This window comes from Tursiops truncatus, chromosome 1 (assembly GCF_011762595.2).
Source record: "Tursiops truncatus isolate mTurTru1 chromosome 1, mTurTru1.mat.Y, whole genome shotgun sequence".
Lineage (NCBI taxonomy): Eukaryota > Metazoa > Chordata > Mammalia > Artiodactyla > Delphinidae > Tursiops > Tursiops truncatus.
The window spans coordinates 149,647,369-149,675,306 of NC_047034.1; the positions used below are offsets into that span (position 1 = coordinate 149,647,369).

Here is a 27,938-nt window from a genome sequence, read left to right on the forward strand (position 1 = left end):
TGCCACCAGGGAAGCCCTATGTTTTCATTTTTTTTAATACATATATACCCAGGAGTGGAATTGCTGGATCACATGGTAGTTCTACTTTTAGCTTTTTTGGGGAACCTCCATACTGTTTTCCACAGTGGCTGCACCAATTTACAATCCCACCAACAGTGTACAGGAGTTTCCTTTTTTCCACATTCTCTCCAGCATTTGTTATTTGTGGTCTTTCTGATGATAGCCATTCTGACAGGTGTGAAGTGATATCTTGTGGTTTTGATTTGCATTTCCCTGATGATTAGTGAAGTTGAGCATCTTTTCATGTGCCTATTGGACATCTGTATGTCTTTGGAAAAATATTCAGGTCTTCTGCCCATTTTTTTATCAGGGTTTTTTTTTTTTTGATGTTGAGTTGTATGAGCTGTTAAGTTGATATTAATCCCTTCTAAATGATGAAATTTTACAGACGCATGTTTTCTGACTAGCAGAATTAAATTAGGAATAAAAAACAAAAAGATGCTTAGAAAATCTCAAAAGTAGAAATTTATATAGTTTTAAAGTACCTCTGGGTCAAAGAAGAAATCATAAGGGTTATTAGAAAATATTTTGAGCTGAGTGATGAGAGCAGAAAATATCAAAATTTAAATGCTTTTAGTTGAAAAATAAGAAGGGTCCAAAATCAATTACTTAAGCATGTATCTTAAGAAGTTAGAAAAATAAGAGCCAGGTGAGTCCAAAGTAAGTAGAAAAAAGGAAATAATAAAGGGAAATCAATAAAACAGAAAATGAACAAAAAAGCAATGAAACAAGAAGCTAAAATATTTAAGGAAAAAGCAATGCCAGTCTTACAGAAACTCTTACCACCACCCCCCGTCCCCCACAAAAAAGTGGATGAAGGAACAGTTTTCAGTTTATTTCATGAGGTCACCATCACTATGATGGCAAAGAAATAATAAGAAAAGTACAGAACAATATCTTTGTGAACATAGACCCAATAATCTTTGAACATAGACCCAGTAATCTTTAACACAATATTAGCAAATTAAATTTATTGATATATGAAAAGGAGAATACATCATGACCAGGAGGGATTTGTCCCAGCAGTGCAGTGCAGGTTAAAATTTAAAAACCTATTGATTTAACTCACCATGTGAGTAGAAGAAAACTGAAAAATCATGTTATCTCAAGTGTAGAAAAGTTTGACAAAATTTGACACTCATTCAGCACACTAGGAATAAAAAGGAATTTCCTTTATTTGATTAAAGGCATCTATAAAAAACCAAGTTTATATCATATTTAATGGTGAGACACTGAAAGCTTTTCCTCTGAGGTTGAGAACAAACAAGAATGCTTGCATTCACTGTTATTCAACCTTCTGTTAGAGGTCCAAGCCAATGGAATAAGGCAAGAAAAAAATAGAAGACATCCAGTTTGAAAAAGAATAAGTAAAATTTTCTTTGTTTGCAAACAACTTTATTGCATATGTCGAAAATCCTAAGGAGTCTATGGAATAGCCACTAGAAGTAATAAATGAGTTTAGCAAAGTCGCAAGATACAAGGTCAGTATAATTTTTTTATGCTACCAACTAATGGTTGGAAAATAAAGCAATTTCATTTACAATAGCATCCAAAATAATGAAATACTTTAGTGATATGTTTTAACAAAATATATGCAGACATGTTTACTGAAAACTGTAAAACATTACCGAGAGAAATAAAACAAGACCTAAGTAAATGGAGAGATATAGCATGTGGAAAAGAGGACATATTGTTAGATGTCAGTCTTCCTCAAATTGATTTATAGAGTTTAAAAGTCCTAGCAGACTTCTTTTTCTTTCTTTCTTTTTCTTTCTTTTTTTTTTTTTTTTAGAAATTGACAAGCTGTTTCTCATAGTCATGTGGAAATGCGAAGGACCTAGACCAGGCAAAACAATTTTGAAAAAAACCAAGGTTGTAGGACTTACAGTGCTTGATTTCAAGACTTTCTATATAGCTACAATAATCAAGACAAAATGGTATTAGCACAAGGGTAGACATGTAGATCAATGGAACAGACTAGAGTTCAGAAGTAGACTCACATATATATTCATCTGATTTTTGATAGAGATGCCAGTGAATTCAATGGGGAAAGGACATAGTCTTTTCAAGAAATAGTGTATACCTTGGTGAAAGAAAAATTTGTATTGATCCTTACCTCACACTTACACAGAAACTTAACTATGTATCTATCTCTGACAAAGGACTTGCTATTTAAAAAGTATAAAAAAAATCCTTGTAACACAAAAAACAAAAAATCTTATAAACCAAATAAAACATGCAGCAAAATTTATGAATAACTGCTTCACAAAGGATAATACATGGATGCCAGTAAGCACTTGCAAAGATGCGTATCAACATTATTATGGAAATGCACACAAAAATCACTGAGGTACAACTATACATCCACTAGGATGGCTGTAATTGAAAAGGCTTAAAATACCAAGTATTGGCAAAGACATGGAGCAACTCGATTCTTACATTGCTAATAGTAGTAGAAAATAGTGTGACGGTTTGAGTTTATTTATATGAAATTTTATAAAATGCAAAACTATAATAATAGGAAGCAGATGAGTAGTTGTATGGGATGGACATGTGGGGGCAAAGGAAGAGGGGTTGCTTGTTGAGTCACACAAAGGAGCTTTTTAGGGTGATGGAAATGTTCTTTATCTTGATTTTGGTGTTAGTTGCGTGCATGTATACATTTGTCAAAACGCCTTTAACTGTATGCTTAAAATGGGTGCACTTTATTTTTTTAAAAAATATACTTAAGTAAAGTTGACTTGAAAAAATAAAACCAGAAAACAGAAAACTCTTGTTTCTTACTTGCTCCACATAAGCCTAGAGGAGTAGGCCCTACTCTGGGAAGGAATGTGTGTTTGTTGATTGGCTGTATTTAAGCAGTTCAGTTTCTGCGAGAAATATTGTTTAATATGGAAGAGAAAAGGTAGCTGCTTTTTAAAGGTAGCTGAAAGGGATTTTTTTTGTGTGTGGTAAAATATATATAACATAAAATTAACCATTGTAATCATTTTTTTTTCTGATTAACTTTTTTTTCCCACATCTTTATTGGAGTATAATTGCTTTATTTATAATGTTGTGTCAGTTTCTGCTGTACAACAAAGTGAATCAGCTGTATGTATACATATATCCCCATATCCCCTCCCTCTTGAGCCTCCCTCCCACCCTCCCTATCCCATCCTCTAGGTCATCACAAAGCATTGAGTTCATCTCCCTGTTGTAGTCATTGTTGTTAAGTGTATAGTTCAGTGGCATTAAGTCCATTAATACTGTTGTGCAACCATCACCACCATCCATCTCCAGAAGTTGTTCATCTTCCCAAACTGAAACTCTGTACCCATTAAACAATAGTTCCCCATCCTCCCTCCCCCCAGCTCCTGGCAACCACCATTCTACTTTCTGTCTTTATAATTTTGACTGTCTAAGGTACCTCATGTAAGTAGAATTACAAAGTATTTTCCTTTTTGTGACTGACTTGTTTAACTCAGCATGTCTTCAGGGTTTACTCATGTTATAGCATACATGTGTCAGAATTTCCTTCCTTTTATAGAGTGAATAATATTCCATTGTATGTGTGTACCATATTTTATTTATATGTTCATCCATCGATTGACACTTGGGTTGCTTTCACGTTTCAGCTATTGTGAATAACTTGCTATGAACATGAGAGTACAAATATCTATTCAAGTCCCTGCTTTTGATTCTTGGGTATATACCTTAAAGTGAAATTGATAGATCATACGGTAATTTTATGTTTAAGTTTTTGAGCAACTGCCATACCATTTTCCACAGTAGCTGTACCACTTTATATTCCCACTAGCTATGCACAAAGGTTCCAGTTTCTCCACATCCCTGCCAGCACTTGTTATTTTCTGTTTTATTGATGATAGATATCCTAATGGGTATCAAATGTTACCTTGCAGTTTTGATTTGTGAAGGGAAGTTTTAAGTCATTTAATCCAAACGGGTGAGTTCACAGGTGAAACTCAGATAATAGTTTAGCAAGAGCCACTAGGTGGAAGATTTTACAATTTCTTTTGTGAATCATTTCAATTGCTTTTGCATTTGAGCTTTCAGGGTTTTTTTTGTTTTTTTTTTAAGTATAGTTGATTTACAGTGTTATGTTAGTTTCTGGTGTACAACAGAGTGATTCAGTTATACATATGTGTTCTTTTCCATTATGGTTTATTACAGGATATTGAATATAGTTCCCTAGTGTTATATGATAGGACCTTGTTGTTTATCTATTTTATATATAATAGTTTGCATCTGCTAGTCCCAGACTCCTAGTCCAATCCTCCCCTGCCCTACTTCCCCCTTGGCAACCACAAATCTGTTCTCTATATGAGTCTGTTTCTGTTTTGTAGTTAAGTTCATTTGTGTCACATTTTAGATTCCACGTAACAGTGATATCATATGGTATTTGTCTTTCTGACTTAACTTAGTCTGATAATCTCTAGGTCTATCCATGTAGCTGCAAATGGCATTATTTCATTCTTTTTTATGGCTGAGTAATATTCCATTGTATATATATAACACATCTTCTTTATCCATTCATCTGTCAGTGGACATTTAGGTTGTTTCTCTGTCTTGGCTATTGTGAATAGTGCTGCTATTAACATAGGGGTGCATGTATCTTTTCGAAATACAGTTTTGTTCAGATATATGGGCATTCAGGGTTTTGTAAGTACATAATGGATGGGTTAGGCTTATGAACGATTTTTTTCTCTTTTGTTGATTTGTGATAAGCTACAGCCAATTATATTTTGTGTGGAAGGACAGATACATATTTGTTTTTGTAGTTTTATTAAAATGTTTAATAAATCAGTGAAATGTTTGGACAGTGAGTGGTTTCCCAGATTAATACAAATATACACAACCATGCAAAGCAAACTAAACACTGAAATTTATCATTTCCATAAACAGTGGTTTTTAAACTGTTGTCCAGTGAGTTTGGGTATTTTTCTTCCTGCTTCAGTTTCAACTTCAGCAACAACTGAGTGTAGCACATTTTCCTGCTTTGTTTATTTTGCAACTTGCTAGCCTGAACCATACTCATAACCATACTCATACTCATAATTAGTGCTTAACATTTTACGTGGTTCTTGGCAAGTTTACATCAGGTCCGGTAGGCTCATTAGCTGAAATGCAGAAAAGATAACATGGAAGAATGCCCCAGTATGGCTGTGTGTGAAGTGAGTGCTGAGTTCATATACTGCCTAGATTAGGACCTGGGGAGGCCTGGCATTATACCCTGTACTCTGACATTTTTGGCACAATTTGTTCAACATCTTCCCCCACGCCCACCCCACCCCCGCCATTTTAACACATGTTTATTGAGTACTTGCTCTGTGTTTGATTCTGTCGTGCACTGTGGATATAGGAATGAGTTTCTACACTTAAGGAACTTGTAGCCTAGAAGGGATACAGACCTGTAAATAAAATTGTAATGTTAAGTGCAGACAATCATCTAAATGTATAAATGGTATAGAGATCTTGCAGAGGGAGAGAGAGATGAATTCTTGAGTATTGTAGGAGGATCAGAGAAGGATTCCTTTAGATAACATCTGAGCTAAGTTTTGGAGGTAGAATATGAGTTTGTCAGTGGTAAGATGGATATTATAGGCAAGGAGATAAGTATGTAGGACAGGCACAGATGCATGAAAGAACATGATATATTTAAGGAGATATAAGGAGATAATTCATGTTGGGCACAAAGTGTGAAAATTGATAGATGAAAGCTGTATTTCCCCTTGTTGTCAAATATTGCCTGAAAAAGCAGCTTAGGAAGATTAATGAAATGATAGAGGCAAAGAACATGATTCTGGTCCTGACTCTCAAATCCTTGGTTGAACAGACCACTTTTATTTTTCTGAGCTTTGGTCTCATTTGTATATGTGCAAACTGTATGATCTATGCTTTTCAAGTTATTTTTCAAGGGAGTCACAATTTCTGAGTGCCTGGAACACAGTAGGTCCTCAGTATGTATTTTTGAAAGAGTGGTCTGAGAATTTGTATCAAAACGTAAGAGAAGATAGTTAAAATTAACTGTGATAGAATAAGCAATAAAAGATTTATGTGCAGACCATTGCACTTATTGTTTTAAAACGTGGTCAAGAAAGTTGTTTTTATAAATTGTTTCACTTACCTGTTTAGTTTTGTGAGGTCCCAGGGTGCAGAAACTACATATAATACAAAATTCTGTTAGACTTGAATGTCATATGCTGTTGTAATTATCTTATATGTTCAATTAAGAATTAATATATATATGTTTTAAATGTGTTCGGTTGATCATTTCCGTTTTTAATTTGGCTGTGGCAGATTTCTTGGACTTGGCTTCTTCAGATTGTGATTTTTTCCTCTCTTTAATAACATAGTTATAAATGGACTTTTTTTCTTGTATAAACTTTACTTTTCTCCATTCAAAACTAGTATTTCTTCTCATGCTACTTTTCCATTGTTGTAACTGCAGAATGTTTGCTTTTGAAGCAGAGGATTGTGAAAGTCCATTTTAATGTTACAGAGTTCCTGTAAAATACTGTTAATATAATTTATTTCTTTACCTTTAGGGGTCCTATTGGGCAATAGACACCAATCCGAAGGAAGATGCGCTGCCTACTCGGCCAAAGAAGAGAGCACGATCTGTAGAACGGGTAAAAGCTCTTTATCACATATTTAGTTTGATGGGGTTATTATGTCAGAAATATAGATCTTAAAAGTTCATTTCCAGTAATACAGTAAGTATAACTGTAATGAAGGTAATATTTTATTTGGATAGCATTTTCTATTTTTTCAAAGCACTTTCAGACTTATTATTTGATCTCAACAACTCTTGAGTGAGGTGGGCAGTTTAGGAATTAAGTAAAAGGGGTTTTGTTTGTTTGTTTGTTTTGTAATTAGGGCACAGCTGTTGTTTAACTGAGGGAGAATCCAGGTCTCTTGAGTTTTAATTGGTACTCTTTACTCTCTGTCTACACCACTGAGGACTGGTTTTATATAACAAAACCGTTCCCTTTCACTGAAGATAATCGTTCTGATTATATTGAATTTTCCTGATTATCCTCAAAATGTTTTTTCCTGCTTCCAACCATGTAATAATTATTTTGTACACAGAGTCTCTAAGGACCTCAAGCTGAGTTTAAGTTGGGATTGGGTGAGCCATGAGGTATAGCAGCAACGGGATTTAGTCAGGCAGATTTATGGTGCCAGCAGAGGGAATTCAGTACTCCAGTTACTAAGCTCTGCAGAATTAGAAGTGAACTCTTAGGTCAGAACACTTTTTGGTTTTATACAAACCAAAATTTAAAAAGATAAAGTTTAGTATTGGTGGCATAGTCTTCTGGTAATAGAGTTTTAAGGCTGAGATACGTATGTAAAAATTTGAGAGGGAATGAATCTCACTTATTGCCTTCCATCTTTTGCTTTTTAAAACATATTGAGCACATGGACTTTAATTGTGTGAGAAAGTGGAGTATAAAATGTTTAGCATCTATTGCCAGATTTTAAAAGGAAGAGGAGAATCCACATTGTTTAACTCAGAGCATTAGCAAGGATGTATATGTTGAAGGGCTGAGGAATTGTGGTCTTCTCTACCATTTGCTCTCTTCTTCTGAAGTTCCTAGAACTTGAATTATTTTTGGAAAATTGAATTCTTATTTGGGTTGACAACTGGGCATTCCTTTTGGATATTAAGCCTGACTTTTTTTCTGTTGCTTTGTTTCATAGTTCTTAGAGCAATACTTCTTTATTTCTGAGAGCCCCCTTTTTTTCCTGAAGACCATATTGTCAGTTTTATAATGGAAGTCTATATAGAAATATAGAATTCTGATTACAGAATTATGTTTTATGTATGTTCTTGAATGTACATTTTGGACATATATTTTCTGTATTTATTTCCTGCTGTTTATCTTTTTATCTTTTAAGTTTAAAGCATGTAAAATCTTCAACAATTTGCCTTTGTAGTGTAGTTCCATAATATATCCAGTACCAGAGCCTTTCAGTTAGTATATTGATATTTATTTTGGCCTGAGCTATGTGTTGGTTGCTACTGTAGGAGAGAAACCTATAGAAAGAGAACAGCTGTAATCAGAGTATGTCTAAACAGGGAGACAGATATTGTTTAACAAACACTCTGAAAGATACTCTTCTTAAAAAACATAATTTTGTGTCCTGATAAACTGATATGTCTATTTTTTTTAGAGGCTTTGGGGGGGGTAGTATTTTTATTAGGACAGAGTTTGTATTTAAGTAACCATTGGGTTATCTAAGGAAATGCCTAAGATGGTCAAATAGTGAGTACGATTTTTAAACATTTAAAGTTTTGTCAAAAACGAAACATGACCCGTAACTTGAAACTTCAAAGGATTTTAAAATGCAGATGGTAAATATGTTGACGTCCCTAAAATTTCCTTATTAAATTTTTGAAATGTTACTTCTTTGTCCATGTGTAAATATCAGAGTTATATGTGAAACATCAAAGTATTTCACACATTTTTGAAGAGAGAAGAGCTTTTCATGTAAAGAGAAGCAATTTTTAAAAATGCAAGTAACAGTATCTTTATGTCTTAAATGAAAATTAAAGCCTGATTGTTATCTCCAGTCTAGTATTCTTAATGCAGTTGTCTGGACTGCCTTCCTGTTCCCTCCATTTACATGAACACAAACCCTTGTTCTCTCTTGGCCTTGTGGTAATCCTTTCTTTTTCTTAATCCTTGAATAATGTAAGTGCCTTTCATTTTCCTTTTTCTAATTTCTTTCATCCTGTTACCATGTTTTCTTTATTTATCATAAAGTAGACCTGAAGACCTAAAAAGAATTATTGATAAAGTTTAGCATGGTGAAGATGAGTGGGCTCCTTGACTAGGAGTCCTGTGTTTTTCTTCTGGCTTTACAATTTACTTCTTCTGTGACTTCTGGCACGTTGTTAGATTTTTTGAGCTTCAGTATTCTCAGCTATTTTAAAGGAAAAGATAAAAATCTTAAGAGCTGCTGTGGACTGAATGTTTGTGTTTCCCCCAAATTCTTATGTTGAAACCCTCATCCCAGTGTGATGGTATTTGGAGGTGAGGCCTTTGGTAGGTAATTGGATCAGGAATATGAAGCTCTCATAAATGGGATCAGTGCCCTTATAAGAATAGCCAGAGAGCTGGCTAGCTGTTTTCTAGCATGTGAGAATAGCAATGAAGATACCTGCAAGAAGGCTCTTACCAGAACCTGACCGTGCTGGCACCATGATCTTGGACTTCCAGCCTCCAGAACTGTGAAAAACAAATTTCTGTTGTTAATAAGCCACCCAGTTTATGGTATTCTGTTACAGCAACCTGAACTAAGATAACAGCATAATAATAATAATGATAATTGAGTTTATGTGCTAGATTTTTTCTTAAAGAATTTTATGTATATTAACTCATGTAATTTTTATAGTAACTTCAAATGATGAAACCGATAGGCACGGATGTTGTTATCCAAGGGTACAAAGGACAGTAAGTACCAAGGCCAGGATTATGAACTCAGGTAGTCTGCCTTCAGAGTCTATGCTGTTTACAACTGCGTTATACTGCCACTAGTATTTGCTATGCTGAAGATCACAAGACTGAATTAGATTTCTTTTTATATATGCATATCTTATTGTGAGATAATGGGCCTTTATTTATTTTTGGATTTGAATACTAATTTTTTTCTTCAATGTTATTTAAATTTTTTTAAAATTGAAGTATAGTTGATATGTACTATTATATTAGTTTCTTGATATGCACTATTATATTAGTTTCAGGTGTATGACATAATGATTTAGTATTTTCATAGATTATACTCCATTTAAAGTTATTACAAAGTAATGGCTATATTCCCCTGTGCTGTACAATATATCCTCGTTGCTTATTTACTTTATACATAGTAGTTTCTATCTCTTAATCCCATACCCCTATCTTGCCCCTCCCCACTTCCCTCCCCTCACTGGTAACCACTAGCTTTTTCTCTGTATCTGTGAGTCTATTTCTGTTTTGTTGTATACATTCATTTTATTCTTTAGATTCAACATGTAAGTGATGACATAGAATATTTGACCTTTTTCACTAAGCATAATACCCTATGGGTTCATTCACATTGTTGCAAATGGCAGAATTTCATCATTATTATTATTTTTTATAAATTTATTTATTTTTAAAATTTATTTATTTTGGCTGCGTTGTGTCTTCGTTGCTGTGCGCGGGCTTTGTCTAGTTGCAGCGAGCGGGGGCTACTCTTAGTTGCAGTGCGCAGGCTTCTCATTGCAGTGGCTTCTCTTTGTTGTGGAGCACTGGCTCTAGGCACACGGGCTTCAGTAGTTTGGCATGCGGGCTCAGTAGTTGTGGCTTGCGGGCTCTAGAGCACAGGCTCAGTAGTTGTGGCGCATGGGCTTAGTTGCTCCACAGCATGTGCGATCTTCCCGGACCAGGGCTCGAACCCGTGTCCCCTTCACCGGCAGGCGGATTCTTAACCGCTGCACCACCACAGAAGTCCCTCATTCTTTTTTTTTTTTTTTTTTTTTTTTTTTTTGCGGTACGCAGGCCTCTCACTGTTGTGGCCTCTCCCGTTGCGGAGCACAGGCTCCGGACGCGCAGGCTCAGCGGCCATGGTTCACGGGCCCAGCCACTCTGTGGCATGTGGGATCTTCCCTGACTGGGGCACAAACCCGTGTCCCTTGCATCGGCAGGCGGACTCTCAACCACTGCGCCACCAGGGAAGCCCCCTCATTCTTTTTTATGGCTGAGTAATATTCCATTATACATAATACCTGTATGCATATATATATGTATATATGTAAAATGGAGTATTTTATATATATATCTCCCACTTCTTTATCCATTCATCTATTGAGGGACAATTAGTTTGCTTCCATATCTTGACTATTGTAAATAATGCTGCTATGAACATTGGGGTGTGTATATCTTTTCAAATTAGTGTTTTTGTTTTCTTCAGATATATACCCAGGAGTGGAATCGCTGGATCATATGGTAGTTCTCTGTTTTAGTTTTCTGAGGAGCTCCGTACTGTTTTCTGTAGTGACTGCACCAATTTACAATCTCACCAGCAGCATTCTAGGGTTCCTTTTTTTCCCACATCCTTGCCAACATTTATTTGTAGACTTTCTGATGATAGTTATTTTGACAGGTGTGCAGTGATATCTCATTGTGGTTTTGATTTGTATTTCTCTGATTAGTGATGTTGAGCATTTTTTCATGTGCTTGTTGGCCATCTGTACATCTTTGGAAAAGTGTCTATTCAGGTCTTCTGCCCATTTTTTAATTGGGTTGTTTGTTTTTTTGATGTTGAGTTGTATGAGCTTGTTTATATATTTTGGGTATTAACCCCTTATTGGTCATATCATTTACAACTTTTTTCTCCCATATAGTAGGTGGTCTTTTCGTTTTGTTGATGGATCCTGTTTATTTTTTTAATTTTTGGCCTTAGGAGACAGATCCAAAATAATATTGCTATGATTTATCTCAAAGAATGTTTTGCCTGTGGTCTTTTCTAGGAGTTTTATGGTTTTTGATTTTATATTTAGGTCTTTAATCCATTTTGAGTTTATTTTTGCATATGATGTGAGGAAATGTTCTAATTTCATACTTTTTACATGTAGCTGTCCATTTTCCCAGCATCATTTATTGAAGAGACTCTTTTCTTTATTGTATATTCTTGTCTCCTTTGTTATAGATTAATTGACCATAAGTGTATGGATTTATTTCTGGGCTCTCTGTTCTGCTCCATTGATCTATGTGTCTGTTTTTGTCTCAGTACCATGCTGTTCTGATTACTCTAGCTTTGTAGTATAGTTTGAAGCCAGAGAGTGTAATTCTTGAGCTTTGTTCTTTTTTCTCAAGATTGCTTTGGCAATTCAAGATCTTTTGTGGTTCCATATAAATTTTAGGATTAGTTGTTCTACTTCTAAGAAAAATGTCATGGGTATTTGATAAGAATTGCATTAAGTCTGTAGGTTGCTTTGTAGTGTGACCATTTTACCAATATTAGTTCTTCCAATCCAGGAACACAGCATATCTTTCCATTTCTTTGTATCATCTTCAAACCTTCATCAATGTTTTACAGTTTTCAGAGTATAGGTATTTCACTTCCTTGGTTAAGTGTATTCCTAGGTGTTTTATTCTTTTTGATGCAATTTTAAATGGGGTTGTTTTCTTGCATTCTCTTTCTGAGAGTTCATTGTTAGTATATAGAAGAGCAATAGATTTCTGTATATTAATCTTGTATCTTACAACTGAATTCATTTATTCTAATAGTTTTTTTGCTGGAGACTTTAGGATTTTCTATGTATCGTATGATGTTATCTGCAAGTAGTGACAGTTCTACTTATTCCCTTCCAGTTTGGGTGCCTTGGTTTTTTTGTTTGCTTTTTCTTGTCTGCTTGCTGTGGCTAGGACTTCAGTACTGTGTGTAATAGAAGTGGCAAGAGTAGGCATTCTTTTCTTGTTCCTGATTTTAGAGGAAAGGCTTTCAGCTTTTCACTATTGAGTACGACGTTGGCTTTGAGTTTGTCATGCATGACCTTTTTATGCTGAGATATTTTCCCTCTATACCATCTTTGAAGAGAGATTTTATCATGAGTGGATTTGAATTTTGTCAAATGCTTTTATGTGTGTGTTTTTATATGTTGTTGAATTCGGTTTGCTAATATTTTGTTGAGTATTTTTGCATCTATATTCATCAGAGATATTGGCCTGTAATTTTCTCTTTTTGTAGTGTCTTTGTCTGGTTTTGGTTAATGGTCCTTGATTTTAAGAGACTCCCCCACATTTAATCTTCATATATATATAATTAAGTGTCATAAAAATGACAGAGCACATTACTAAGTAATTAATCAACATGTTAGATCAAACAGTGGTAACTAAAGTGACTCAAAATATCAATAGATAATGCTGCCCTGGAAAGGCCTATAGGAAGAGGAGTGAGACTTAGAATTTGATACAGAAGTGTAAGTTTTTGGCATGGGAAATAGCAAATGATGGGGGACTTCCCTGGGTCCAGTGGTTAAGACTCAGCGCTTCCACTGCAGCGGGGCACAGTTCATTGCTGGTCAGGGAACTAAGATCCCACACTGTTACATAGAATGGTTTTGTTGTTTAAGTGATCCCCCACTGTGTGCCTTCCTTCTCTGAGGCTGAGTCTGAATGAGGGAGGGTTCAGTTAAAGGTATAAGTGAGCAGAGGAAGGAATGCAGTCTACATACTTATTCTTAGGATGAAAAAAAACATTTATTTCAATTGGGCAAGCATACTGAGTGTACATTAGGTGGGAGGCACTACATGTTGCCTCCAGGAGATATGTAGAAATAGAATTTCTTTTTAAAGCAGGAGAAATGCTACACAGTTAGAGTTGTAGACCAGAAAGTGTTTCATAAGGGGTTATTTTGATCAGAGATTTAGTTCTCTGGTTTTTACAGTACCATTGAGAGATAGTTTATGTACAATTAATTGAATGTTTAAAGTTTACAGTTTGAGGATTTTTGACATGTGAAGTTATTAGTAGTTGACACTGAACATTTCTGTCATACCCAAAAGTTTCCTCATGCCCCTTTGTAACATGTGCCTCCCTCCATTCTTATCCCCAGGCAACCTGATCTGGGGAGAATTGACATCTTAACAATATTATTTCAAGCCATGGAAGTGTTGTATCTTTCTATTAATTATGTCTTTAATTTCTCTCAGGAATGTTTTTTAGTTTTCAGTGTAGAGGACTTGGATGTTTCCAGTTAGATTTAATCCTGAATATTTTGGATTTGGATGCTATATATTTTAAAATCCAGTTGCTTGCTACTAGTAATAAAAATGTATTTAATTTTTGTATATTAACCTTGTATACTACAATCTTGTTAGTTCTAGTATTTTTTAAAGTTGCCTTGGGATTTTCTGTATAAACAATTATGTCATCTGCAAATAGACACTTTTCCTGTGCCTTTCCTTTCTCCTCCCCTGTCCCTTCCTAGAACCTTATTGCAGTGACCAAAATCTAGTACAGTGTTGACTAGAAGTGGTGAAAGTGGGCCTCCAGCCTTATTTCCATTCTTAGGAAGAAACTGTTCAGTCTTTCACCACTAAGTGTGACATAAGCTGTAGGGCTTTTGTAGATGCCATTTATCACGTTGAGGAAGTTCTCTAGTAAGCCCAGTTTGGTGAGAGTTTTTATCATGAATGGGTGTAGAATTCGTTAACTGCTGTTTCTGTAACATCGAAGTGGTTATATGGCTTTTCTTTATTCTGTTTGCATGTTGAATAACATTGATTGCATTTGGAATGTTAAACCTTGTATTCCTTGGATAAACCCTTACTGAGTCATGCTATATTATCCCTTTAATGTATTGCTGGATTCATTTTCTTAATATCTTAAGTGTTTTTGCATCTGTGTTCATGAAGGACATGGATTTATAATTTTCTTTCTTTGTAATGTCAGCTGAAAAAAAATGCACAACGTTAAAGTTGAGAATTATATTTTATTTGGTGGACTTGATAAGGGCTTAAGCCCTGGAGGCAGCTTCTCAGATAGCTTAGAGGGACTGCTCTGAGGAGGTAAGGGAGGAGCCAGGATATATAGTTTTTGCAACAAAAACCAGGTAGTTGGGACATCAAAAGATTACTGTTAATTAAAGAAAACTTGACATCTCAAGTTAATGAATTTAGTGCTTTTCTGTATATGGGAAGATGCAAGAGTCTGGGCTCATTGAAATCATTCCTTTGAGTCTGGGCTCATTGAAATCATTCCTTTGTTGTGCACCTTAACTATCTCGGGCTAGTGTCCTGTTTTTCTCCAGATTCACCTCAAGGTGCACATTTGAGGGTGGCTGATGGCTTGATGGCCTCAACATCCTTTGTTTACTGATATGGCTGGTGATATTTTTCATCTGCAGTAGTATCTGTCAGGTTTTGATGTTAGGGTTGTACTGGCCTCATAATACTGGTTGGGCCATTTTCCTTCTCTTTTCTGAAAAAGTTTCTGTAGTTTGGTATATCGTCCTTGAATGTTTGAGAAAATTCATCAGTGAAACCATCTGGACCTGAAGTTGTTTTTATGTGGGAAGGTTTTTGATATTTATTTGTTATGGGACTGTTCAAATTTTCTCTTTTTATTCCAGTTTTGGTAAATTGTATGCTTAAGAAATTTGTCCCTTTCATCTAAGTTGTTGAATTTATTGGTGTAAAGTGGATCATAATATTCTCTTCTAATATTTATAGAATCTGTAGTAATAAATCCTCTTTCATTTTTTGATATTGATGATTTGTTTTCTCTTTTTTTCTTCATTTGGTATAGCTAAAGGTTTGTTGATTTTGTTTGTCTTTTCAAAGAACTAGGTTTTGTCTTTAAAAATTTTTTTCTGTTGTTGGTTTTCTGTTTTATTTCTACTTTTATCTTTATCATTTACTTCTTTCTAGTTACCAGTTTTTCTTATTAATATTTCTAGCTTCTTCAGTTTCCAGCTTAAATAATTGATTTGAGACCTTTCCCCTTTGTAATATAAGAATTCAAAGCTGTAGGTTTACCTCTAAGCACTGCTTTAACTGCATCTCACAAATTTTGGTATGTTGCATTTTCATTATCATTTAATTCAAAATATTAAAAAAATTCTCTTTTGAGTCTTCTCTGACCCATGAATTACTTTTTCCAAATATTCCAAATATTGGGTTTTCCTAGGTATCTTACTGTTTTATAATATAATTTTTTTTTCATTTCAGTCTGTACATATTTATTGGGACTTGTGCTGGGACTCAGCATGTGCTGTATCTTGGTGAATGTGTGCACTTGAAAAGAGTATGTGTTCTACAGTTGTTCAATATAGTGTTCTCTAATATCAATTAGATCAAGGCATTTACTAATTTATTCGTGTTCTTTTTCTTTACTGATTTTTAATTGTTAGTTTTTGCTTCATATATCTTGAAGCTCTGTTATTAGTCTCATTTGAAGTTGTGACTCTCGTAGGCTGCATTTAGCTTAGTCTTGCTTTTTTAACATCTTTTTGACAATCTCTGCCTTTTTATTGGAGTGTTTAGACCATCAACATTAATGCAGTTGTCAATGGCAAAATGGGTGATTTCCTCAGTTCTTGCCCTTCTTGAGGGAAAGAATTTAGTCGAGAAGGCATAGAACAGTTTTAAGTAGCAAGAGTGTTGTTAAGTAGAGCGAAAGTACACTCCTGAGAAAGGATGAAAGCGGGCTGTCTGGAAATGAGAAGCAGCCTCATGATGGGGTAGGGTTGGGTTTTTTAGAGTGGTGTTTCCTCCGTGTCTTGCATCATTTGACTGACAGCTTTAGGTTATATCACTTTTCTCTTAGTGCGCAGGTGCTTACTCATAAGCACCCAAGTGAAACCCACGGTAGGGGGGCGGGGATGCAAAAACTGTAATGCTAATTTATTACCTATAAAGCATAATGAACCCTATGTTACCTTGAGTCACCTTTTAGGTCTTGGTGTGCCTGCGCCAACCTGTGCTGGTGGTTTCATCTTGCTTGGTCCTGATATGGCTGGAAACCTAGTGGTGGTCCTTGACCACAGAGGGAGGACTCTGGGTGTGCTCCAATCACCAGTGTCCAGGTGGGGCAGGGAAAGATGAACCATCCAGGGTGGGGCGGGACCCCCTCCTGTCTGACTAGCTACCTAACATAATTATCGATATTGTTATTAATGTAATTAATGATACTGTTTTCTGTTTGATATCTCATAAGCAGGTAGGGGGTTCCCAGAGAAAGAGAACCAGACATGGCTTTCTTGACATAAGAAAAAGCATTTTTGGCCTAAGCCATTTTGTGATCTAAGCCTGGCCATAATGCTTGCTCTTGAACAGGTCTCAGTAATAATTATCTTTAAGAGAACAAAAGAACAAACTGTTACCAGTCATGAGAAGTGACAATAGCAAAGATAATAAATCAGTTGTAACATTCCCAGTTCTGTTTCAAAGGCTAGCCCGAGTGCTTTCTTGGGCTGTTTTTGCAGAATTTAAACCCCTCTGGCAGGCGCTCAAGTACCAGATCAACTGGAACCTAAGGGAGGATGATGTTGACCTTTTCTGACCCTTCAGTCAAGTGACTTCAGTCAAGTAAAGGTTGGACTCTCTGGCCCCACCCCCATCCCCTTCATGAATATGCATGTACCCTTAGCTTAAAACTTGCTTCACTTTTGCTGTTGGCAGAGACACTGCTTTGGGAAAGATCCCCTTACTTGCTGCAAGTAATAAATCGTTCCTTCTCCCACTCTTTGCCTTGGTTGTGTCTTTTAGCTCTACACCCACCAAGAGGCGAACCCAGTTTTTCTGGTAACACTCTGTATTTTTAGTTCCTTTTTTCCACTTTTCTTGCCTTTTAGATTGTTTGGATATATTTTTGTATTCTTATCTACTGGCTTTTTAGGTATACCTCTTTTTATATTTATATATTGGGATTTCAGTATATATTCCTAACCTTCTGCAGTCTATTCAGAGTTAATATTGTACATATAAAATGTAGAGATCTTCCAATCATATATGTCTCCTTTGTCCCTTTCCTCACCATTCCCCATAATATTACATCTGTGTATACTGATAATCTTAGAAGACAGTGTTATAAGTTTTGCCTTAAATAAAGATAACGTGATTTTTAAAACCTAAGAGAAAACAGTGGTGTTTTAAATTTACATAGATATTTACCATTTCTGGTGCTTTCATTCCTCAAGGTCCAAGTTTCCCTCTGCTATAATTTCCCTTTAGCCTAATGAACTTTCTTATGTTGTAGATCTCCTGGCAACAAATTCTCTTAGTTTTCCTTTTCTGAAAATGTGCCTTCCTAAATAATATTTTTGTTAGATATACAGCCTAGGTATTTTTTTTCCTTTCAGTATTTCAACGATATTCACTGTCTAATGACCTCCATTATTTTTATGAGAAATTCAGACATTTTCCAATCAATGTTTTTTCTTTATGTGATATGCCATTATTCTCTGCCTGCTTTCTACCTTTATTTTTCAACAGTTCAGTTATGATATATCCAAGTGTGATTTTTCTTTTAATTTATCCTGATGGAGGTTTACTGAGCTTCTTGGATCTGTAAATTTGTCTTTCAGTAAATTTCTGAAGTGTTCAGTCATCATTTCTTCCATGTTTTTTCCTGCTGTTTTCTCTCTTTTCTGTCCTTCTGGAACTCATATATACATGCTAGGCCTTTTGAGATTATCCCATAGCTTTCTGAGGCTTTTTCTTTTTTTCTCTCTTTTTTAAAAAGAATCAGTCTTTTGCTTTTTAGATTGGATTATTTCTGTTGATCTGCCTTTGAGTTCACTGATTCTTTCCTCTTTAATCTCCATTCTGATATTAAGTCTATCCATTGACTTTTAAAATTCAGATATTATATTTTTCATTGGTAAATTTTGTTCTTTTTATATTTTTTTGTATTTCTCCACTGATATTTCTATTATTATGTTATTTTCATTCAGATTTTTTCTCCTTTTTATCACTGAGCATAATTATAATAGCTACTTTAAAATCCTTTTCTCGTAATTCCAACATCTTAGTCTTCTTGTGGTGGGCTTCTGTAGATTATCTTTTCTCTTGAGAATGGGTTTCATTTTTCTATTACTTATATAGCAGGTAATTTTGGATTGTATCCTGGACATTATGAATGTTATAGAGACTCTGGGTTCTGTTATAATCTTCAGTAAAATATTGGTATTTTTATTTTAGCTGGCAGTTAACCATGTTAGACTCAAACTGTAAGTTCTCTCTCACCGTCTGTGGGCAGTGGTTCCAATTTCAATTTGATTCTTTAAGCTTCTGCCTTATTCTAATCTGCATATGCATGGTTCAGGGGTCAGCCTGAGACTTTTGCAGTGTTTTGTATACAGTTTTAGGGGATCTCTTTTGACTTTATCCCCTGTGAGATTCCTTTCTCTCTTTAGTAGCTGGTTGTGTTTACCTGGGCTCTTTTCCCTAGTTCCTACTGACAGAAAGACAATTTTAGCTGCTCATACTCTGCATCTACTGCCTGACCTTGGGAAAAAGCTACAGCAAAACAGGAAATTCAAGCAGGTCTCTCCCAAATTTTGCCTTCTCTCCACAATCTGCCTGTTTTATTTATCCATCAGACTCCTCAGCTAGTTGTCATCCCACGTCCCTTACCGCTTCCCCCACCCCAAATTGGTAGTTATCAGCAGAAGGTAGGTGTCACACTACCGTTTTGGAAGTAGAAACTGAATGAGTAGGATTTTGACATGAGGTATGAGGAAACTCCAGAAATGATCTTTCATAAGCTGAGTGATGCCACCTAGATTAGATTCATTGATACTTTTCTTTGTCCGGAATTTGGGTTTTGGCTGCAGTAATAACAGTTATTCAAATACATTTTGGGATCTGTAGATTGCAAGTTAAATTAACTTTCCTAATCAGGCTACTTGTCTATTAATAACATCAAATCAGTGTATCTACAAATAAAAATATATACCATACTATTGAGCATATCAGTGCATGTAAAGAGAATGTCCTTTATTCTCTTGTTTTTTTGGTTTTTCTCTTACACTGTATTTTATTTTTACAAGAGATAAATAAACTGACACCAAGCATTGTAAATGGATGACCACAACAAAAGCAACAATGATTGCAATTACCAAACACGAAACACACTCATACTATGTCATAATATTGACATTCAGTCCAGTAATCCTCCACTGTAACAGCTCCTTTACTTTGCAGTGAAAATTGATTTGTATATTTTTTTGCCTCTGAGTCCTTGTGGGATTTTTTTTTTCAAACAAAGTCACAAAAATTATAATCATCCTCATCAGTTCACTCAGTCCCATGTAATTAATTTTTTTTATCTTGATCTTTTGTTAGCACTTTTATGAGTTCATCAGTTTTCTATTAGAGTTCTGAAAATGCTTATTCATTCAGTTCAGCAGTATAGTCAGTTACCAGAAACCTGTACTTGTCAGAGTTTTTTCCATGAATTCCTTGAAGATGAAACCCTTTTATAGGAACATTTTTGCAAAAGCATCAGCATACACCCAGAACTGTCTGTAAATGACAAGACTTAAAAATGACCACGGTTAAAGATTTGATGAAAGTTCATAATAATGCAATTGACAAGGAAATTTAGTTATTTCTGAGATATACATCTTAAAGTAATAACTAGAATTATGACTTATAACATTATACCAGAACATATAAAATTTTTAGAAATTTCATGTAATGTCTGAAACATTTATATTAACATATTTCCATACAAATAACCCAAAGAAAGTTTAGTATTAGTTGTTTTTTTTGTTTGTATTTCTATATTGCAGGTTCTTATTAGTCATCAGTTTTATACACATCAGTGTATACATGTCAATCCCAATCACCCAATTCAGCACACCACCGTCCCCACCCCACCGTGGTTTTCCCCCCTTGGTGTCGATACGTTTGTTCTCTATATCAGTGTCTCAACTTCTGCCCTGCAAACCGGTTCATCTATACCATTTTTCTAGGTTCCACATACATGCGTTAATATACGATATTTGTTTTTCTCTTTCTGACTTACTTCACTCTGTATGACAGTCTGTAGATCCATCCACATCTCAACAAATGACTCAATTTCGTTCCTTTTTATGGCTGAGTAATATTCCATTATATATATGTACCACAACTTCTTTATCCGTTAGTCTGTCGATGGGCATTTAGGTTGCTTCCATGACCTAGCTATTGTAAATAGTGCTGCAGTGAACATTGCGGTGCATGTGTCTTTTTGAATTATGGTTTTCTCTGGGTATATGCCCAGTAGTGGGATTGCTGGATCATATGGTAATTCTATTTTTAGTTTTTTAAGGAACCTCCATACTGTTCTCCATAATGGCTGTATCAATTTACATTCCCACCAACAGTGCAAGAGGGTTCCCTTTTCTCCACCACAGCCTCGCCAGCATTTGTTGTTCGTAGATTTTCTGATGATGCCCATTCTAACTGGTGTGAGGTGCTACCTCATTGTAGTTTTGATTTGCATTTCTCTAATAGTTAGTGATGTTGAGCAGCTTTTCATGTGCTTCTTGGCCATCTGTATGTCTTCTTTAGCGAAATGTCTGTTTAGGTCTTCTGCCCATTTTTGGATTGGGTTGTTTGTTTCTTTAATATTGAGCTGCATGAGCTGTTTATATATTTTGGAAATTAATCCTTTGTCCGTTGATTCGTTTGCAAATATTTTCTCCCATTCTGTAGGTTGTCTTTTCGTCTTGTTTATGGTTTCCTTTGCTGTGCAAAAGCTTTGAAGTTTCATTAGGTCCCATTTGTTTATTTTTGTTTTTATTTCCATTACTCTAGGAGGTGGATCAAAAAAGGTCTTGCTGTGATTTATGTCAAAGAGTGTTCTTCCTATGTTTTCCTCTAAGAGTTTTATAGTGTCCGCTCTTACATTTAGGTCTCGAATCCATTTTGAGTTTATTTTTGTATATGGTGTTAGGGAGTGTTCTAATTTCATTCTTTTACATGTAGCTGTCCAGTTTTCCCAGCACCACTTACTGAAGACACTGTCTTTTCTCCATTGTATATCTTTGCCTCCTTTGTCATAGGTTAGTTGACCATAGGTGCATGGGTTTATCTCTGGGCTTTCTATCTTGTTCCATTGATCTATGTTTCTGTTTTTGTGCCAGTATCATATTGTCTTGATTACTGTAGCTTTGTAGTATAGTCTGAAGTCAGGGAGTCTGATTCCTCCAGCTTCATTTTTTTCTCTCAAGACTGCTTTGGCTACTCAGGGTTTTTTGTGTCTTGATACAAATTTTAAGATGATTTGTTCTAGTTCCGTAAAAAATGCCATTGGTAATTTGATAGGGATTGCATTGAATCTGTAGATTGCTTTGGGTAGTATAGTCATTTTCACAGTATTGATTCTTCCAATCCAATAACATGGTATGTCTCTCCATCTGTTGGTACCAATTTAATTTCTTTCATCAATGTCTAAAGTTTTCTGCATACAGGTCTTCTGTCTCCCTAGGTAGGTTTATTCCGAGGTATTTTATTCTTTTTGTTTCAATGGTAAATGGGAATGTTTCCATAATTTCTGTTTCAGATTTTTCATCATTAGTGTATAGGAATGCAAGAGATATCTGTGCATTAATTTTGTATCCTGCAGCTTTACCAAATTCATTGATTAGCTCTAGTAGTTTTCTGGTGGGATTTTTAGGATTCTCTATGTATAGTATCATGTCATCTGCAAAAGTGACAGTTTTACTTCTTCTTTTCCAATTTGTATTCCTTTTATTTCCTTCTCTTCTCTGATTGCCATGACTAGGACTTCCAAAACTATGTTGAATAATAGTGGTGAGAGTGGACATCCTTGTCTCGTTCCTGATCTTAGAGGAAATACTTTCAGTTTTTCACCATTGAGAATGATGTTTGCTGTGGGTTTGTCGTATATGGCCTTTATTATGTTGAGGTAGGTTCCCTCTCTGCCCGCTTTCTGGAGAGTTTTTATCACAAATGGGTGTTGAATTTTGTCAAAAGCTTTTTCCACATCTATTGAGATGATCATATGGTTTTTATTCTGCAGTTTGTTAATATGGTGTATCACATTGATTGATTTGCATATATTGAAGAATCCTTGCATCCCTGGGATAAATCCCACTTGATCGTGATGTATGATCCTTTTAATGTGTCATTGGATTCTGTTTGCTAGTATTTTGTTGAGGATTTTTGCATCTGTATTCATCAGTGATATTGGTCTGTAATTTCCTTTTTTTGTAGTATCTTTGTCTGGTTTTGGTACCAGGGTGATGGTGGCCTCATAGAATGAGTTTGGGAGTGTTCCTTCCTCTGCAGTTTTTTGGAAGAGTTTGAGAAGGATGGGTGTTAGATCATCTCTAAGTGTTTGGTAGAATTCACCTGTGAAGCCATCTGGTCCTGGACTTTTGTTTGTTGGAAGATTTTTAATCACAGTTTCAATTTCATTACTTGTGATTGGTCTGTTCATATTTTCTATTTCTTCCTGGTTCAGTCTTGCAAGATTATACCTTTCTAAGAATTTGTCCATGTCTTTCAGGTTGTGCATTTTATTGGCATAGAGGTGCTTGTGGTAGTCTCTTAGGATGCTTTGTATTTCTGCAGTGTCTGTTGTAACTTCTCCTTTTTCATTTCTAATTTTATTGATTTGAGTCCTCTTCCTCTTTTTCTTGATGAGTCTGGCTAATGGTTTATTAATTTTGTTTATCTTCTCAAAGAACCAGCTTTTAGTTTTATTGATCTTTGCTATTGTTTTCTGTGTTTCTATTTCATTTATTTCTGCTCTGATCTTTATGATTTCTTTCCTTCTGCTAACTTTGGGTTTTGTTTGTTCTTCTTTCTCTTGTTCCTTTAGGTGTAACGTTAGATTGTTTACTTGAGATTTTTCTTGTTTCTTGAGGTAGGCTTGTATAGCTATAAACTTCCCTCTTAGAACTGCTTTTGCTGCATCCCATAGGTTTTGGATCATTGTGTTTTCATTGTCATTTGTCTCTAGGTAATCTTTGATTTTCTCTTCGATTTCTTCAGTCTTCTCTTGGTTATTTAGTAGCATATTGTTTACCCTCCATGTGTTTGTGTTTTTTCCTTGTAATTCATTTCTAATCTCATAGTGTTGTGGTCAGAAAAGATGCTTGACATGATTTCAATTTTCTTAAATTTACTGAGGCTTGATTTGTGACCCAAGATGTGATCTGTCCTGGAGAATGTTCTGTGTGCACTTGAGAAGAAAGTGTAATTTGCTGTTTTGGGATGGAATGTCCTATAAATATCAATTAAATCTATCTGGTCTATTGTGTCATTTAAAGCTTCTGTTTCCTTATTTATTTTCATTTTGGATGATCTGTCCGTTGATGTAAGTGAGGTGTTAAAGTCCCCCACCATTATTGTTTTACTGTCAATTCCCTCTTTTAGAGCTGTTAGCAGTTGCCTTATGTATTGAGGTGCTCCTATGTTGGGTGCATATATATTTATAATTGTTATATCTTCTTCTTGGATTGATCCCTTGATCATTATGTAGTGTCCTTCCTTGTCTTTTGTAACAGTCTTTATTTTTTATTATTATTTTTTTCCGGTACACGGGCCTCTCACTGTTGTGGCCTCTCCCATTGCGGAGCACAGGCTCCGGACGCGCAGGCTCAGCAGCCATGGCTCACAGGCCCAGCCGCTCTGTGGCATGTGGGATCTTCCCGGACCAGGGCACGAACCCGTGTCCCCTGCATCAGCAGGTGGACTCTCAACCACTGCGCCACCAGGGAAGCCCACAGTCTTTATTTTAAAGTCTGTTTTATCTGATACGAATATAGCTACTCCAACTTTCTTTTGATTTGCATTTGTATGGAATGTCTTTTTCCATCCCCTCACTTTCAGTCTGTATGTGTCCCTAGGTCTGAACTGGGCTTCTTGTAGACAGCATATAGATGGGTCTTGTTTTTGTGTCCATTCAGCAAGCCTGTGTCTTTTGGTTGGAGCCTTTAATCCATTCACATTTAAGGTAATTATTTATATGTATGTTCCTATGACCATTTTCTTAATTGTTTTGGGTTTGTTTTTGTAGGTCCTTTTCTTCTCTTGTGTTTCCCACTTAGAGAAGTTCCTTTAGTGTTTGTTGTAAAGCTGGTTTGGTGGTGCTGAATTCTCTTAGCTTTTGCTTGTCTGTAAAGCTTTTGATTTCTCCATCGAATCTGAATGAGATCCTTGCCTGGTAGAGTAATCTTGGTTGTAGGTTCTTCCCTTTCATCACTTTAAGTGTATCATGCCACTCCCTTCTGGCTTGGTAGAGTTTCTGCTGAGAAATCAGCTCTTAACATTATGGGAGTTCCCTTGTATGTTATTTGTCGTTTTTCCGTTGCTGCTTTCAATAATTTTTCTTTGTCTTTAATTTTTGCCAATTTGATTACTGTGTGTCTCGGCATTTTTCTCCTTGAGTTTACCCTGTGTGGGACTCACTGCACTTCCAGGAGTTGGGTGGCTGTTTGCTTTCCCATGTTAGGGAAGTTTTCGACTATAATCTCTTCAAATATTTTCTCGGGTCCTTTCTCTCTCTTCTCCTTCTGGGACCCCTATAATACGAATGTTGTTGAGTTTAATGTTGTCCTAGAGCTCTCTTAGGCTTTCTTCATTTCTTTTCATTCTTTTTTCTTTACTCTGTTCCGCAGCAGTGAATTCCACCATTCTGTCTTCCAGGTCACTTATCCGTTCTTCTGCCTCAGTTATTCTGCTATTGATTCCTTCTAGTGTAGTTATCATTTCATTTATTGTATTGTTCATCTCTGTTTTTTTGTTCGTTAATTCTTCTAGGTTTTTGTTAAACATGTCTTGCTTCTTCTCGATCTTTGCCTCCATTCTTTTTCCGAGGTCCTGGATCAGCTTCACTATCATTATTCTGAATTCTTTTTCTGGAAGGTTGCCTATCTCCACTTCATTTAGTTTTTTTTCTGTGGTTTTATCTTGTTTCTTCGTCTGGTACATAACTCTCTGCCTTTTCATCTTGTCTGTCTTTCTGTGAATGTCTTTTATTCTCTTGATTGTACCAGATTTTTAGTGTCCATGAAGAATATCTAATTAAAAGATTTTCTAGCTAAAGCTGTGAATCTGGTCTTGTGGGAATGCAGTGCCGCATACCAAAGCTGTCTCCTTTTTCATTAATCACCATTGAATATTCCTCTCTATCAGTAGGTTCTCAGCATCAGTAGTATATACATGTTAGTAGTCATCATAGAAGCCAGCACTTGCTGTGCATTTCAGGTACTATGCTAAGTGCTTTACATGAATTATTTCATTAATGCTCTTTACAGACCTCTAAAGGAAGTGGCATAATCCTCTTATACATGAGGAAAAGAGTATAAAGGTTGAGTAATTTGCATGAAATCACACAACACAGGCTTGCTTCTTGTTACCAGTGGGGAGGAGTGAGAATTAGATAGTGAACCAGTAGTCTGGAGCGAGATGACTGAGTTGAGTTAGAGGAACATGAGATTTGCAGCTTTCTAAAGTAATCTTCTGTGTTAATTTAGCTAAATTAGCTGGCACCAAAGTTGGGGCATAAATTGTAGCTAAATTGGCAGACACCAAAGTTGGGGCATAGACAGAGCTGTCTTTGTAGTTCTTCCATTTGTATTTCTGAAGTGCTTTTCCATGTTCACCTAACTCTCAGTGTGTACCCAGCACGTAAGTACTAGATTCTACCTTCTTGGGGTGACCCTTGTCTTTTCCTTTTTTCAAGATGTCTGTTCCCTACCCTCTTGGATTATCTGATGAAAGAAATTCATGCCAAGGGATTAAGTGATAAATAAATCAACCTTAGAAATGTTTTTCAGTGAAATTACTGTTTCTTTTGAGAGAGAGAAAGGAGTTGTCACAATCTATATCCAGAATTCTAAATGTAGAAAACCTATATTGATTTTTGACACCCATGTTAGCTTTGTAAACAATGTATATGAAATTGTGTTATTTAGGATATTGTTCAGTTGCATTAACAGACAAAGGAAGAGAAAACTACATCTGAAAGGCTTAAACCAGAGAGATTTATTTCTCTCTTAGGTAAAAGTCCAAGCTGAGAGGTGAATCAGATGGATAACCAGCTCTGTTCCACAAGGTCATTCAGATGTTTCCTTCTAATCTTATCTTTATGGTGTTCCCCAGGGTATTACCCTCAGCTTTCTGGTTATGCAGGATCACCACCAGCACATCTGTGTCACAGGCCTGCAATAAGAGGGAAAGAGGATGGAGGGCAAGCAAGTTCCTTTCAAAGACATGACCCAGAAGTTGCACACATCACTCTTCCTCACATCCCATTTGTTGCACCTTAATCACATGGCTACAGCTAGCTGCAAATGAGTCTGGAAAAGGTGGTCTTTAGCTGGCTAGAGATGCATTGATAACTACAGGGATCTATTGCTAAAAGGGAGAAGAGGGGAGAATGAGTGTTACCCGATTATTAGTCGTCTCCACCACAGAAGTTTATCTCTAATTTTTGCAAACCTATCCCACAGCCAGTTAAAAGAGTTGGTAAGGGGTAGCCATACCAATGGACTTGGTGATTATCAGGTTAGTAGCATAATAAAATATAGTAGAAGAGAATTCAGTAATGATTTTAAGTTTATTTTCAGAAACAAAGCACAAAACTGGATGTTGGAGAATTTGATGAAATAACTTAAAATTGTGTTAAAGTTGGTGGTTTTATGAGCTAATAATTATTTATTTTGTTCTTGTATTTTAGGCCTCAACTCCATATAGCATAGATTCAGATTCTTTGGGAATGGAGTGTATTATTTCGGGAAGTGCCTCTCCAACTCTGGCAATCAACACTGTGACTAACAAAGTAATTCTATTTTTTGAACACTTTTGAAATGTCATTGAGTAATACATTTAATTTGCTTTTATAGTAACAGTAGATTTCTGTATGGTTGAATTTAAAGATGATATAAATTTGACCAAACCATACATGGCAGTTTGAAAGCTGAATCCACAATGCTTTTAGCTTTACACAAGTTAGAGATAAATAAATAATTCTCTAGAAAAATTGGAAGATGCTTATTGGGAAGCTCTGTATTAAATCTAAATTCTTGACACTACCAATCCCATTGAATTTTTGAGTCCAGCATTTTACTGAATCAATTTGTTTCAAAATCATTGATTACCCCTCTAAATATGTGATTTAAAAAGAGATTGACAAATAACCAGGGCGTCAACAGAATCCAGTAAAGTAAATAATTCAGACAAACTCAGAGTCCATTAGAACGGTGGTCACCCTCTTTCATGATATTCAAGTCTAGGTACATACCTAGAAGTGTAGTATGTGGTAGTCTGCTGCAGTATTTGTTTTGTTTTTGTTATTGAAGCAAGGGTCAGAACTTTGTGCTAACTCATTAGATACCTAGTAGGGTACAAATATCTCTTCTTTACAAGGTAATTTCTTAATCT

The 27,938-nt window shown here is 35.7% G+C and overlaps 1 protein-coding gene across 9 annotated transcripts in view; it reads left to right on the forward strand.

Moving 5' to 3' along the window:
- FOXJ3 (forkhead box J3) overlaps positions 1-27,938 on the forward strand; it is a 130,839-nt gene that overhangs the window by 68,251 nt on the left and 34,650 nt on the right. For 4 of the 9 annotated variants that reach the window (XM_019938004.3, XM_019938008.3, XM_073791251.1 and 1 more), the window contains 2 exons: positions 6,609-6,692; positions 27,235-27,336. In XM_019938004.3, coding sequence (XP_019793563.1) covers positions 6,609-6,692; positions 27,235-27,336 — 186 coding nt within the window. The remainder of the gene's footprint in view (positions 1-6,608; positions 6,693-27,234; positions 27,337-27,938) is intronic. The other 5 variants (XM_073791271.1, XM_019938007.3, XM_019938009.3 and 2 more) reach the window with 2 other exon arrangements.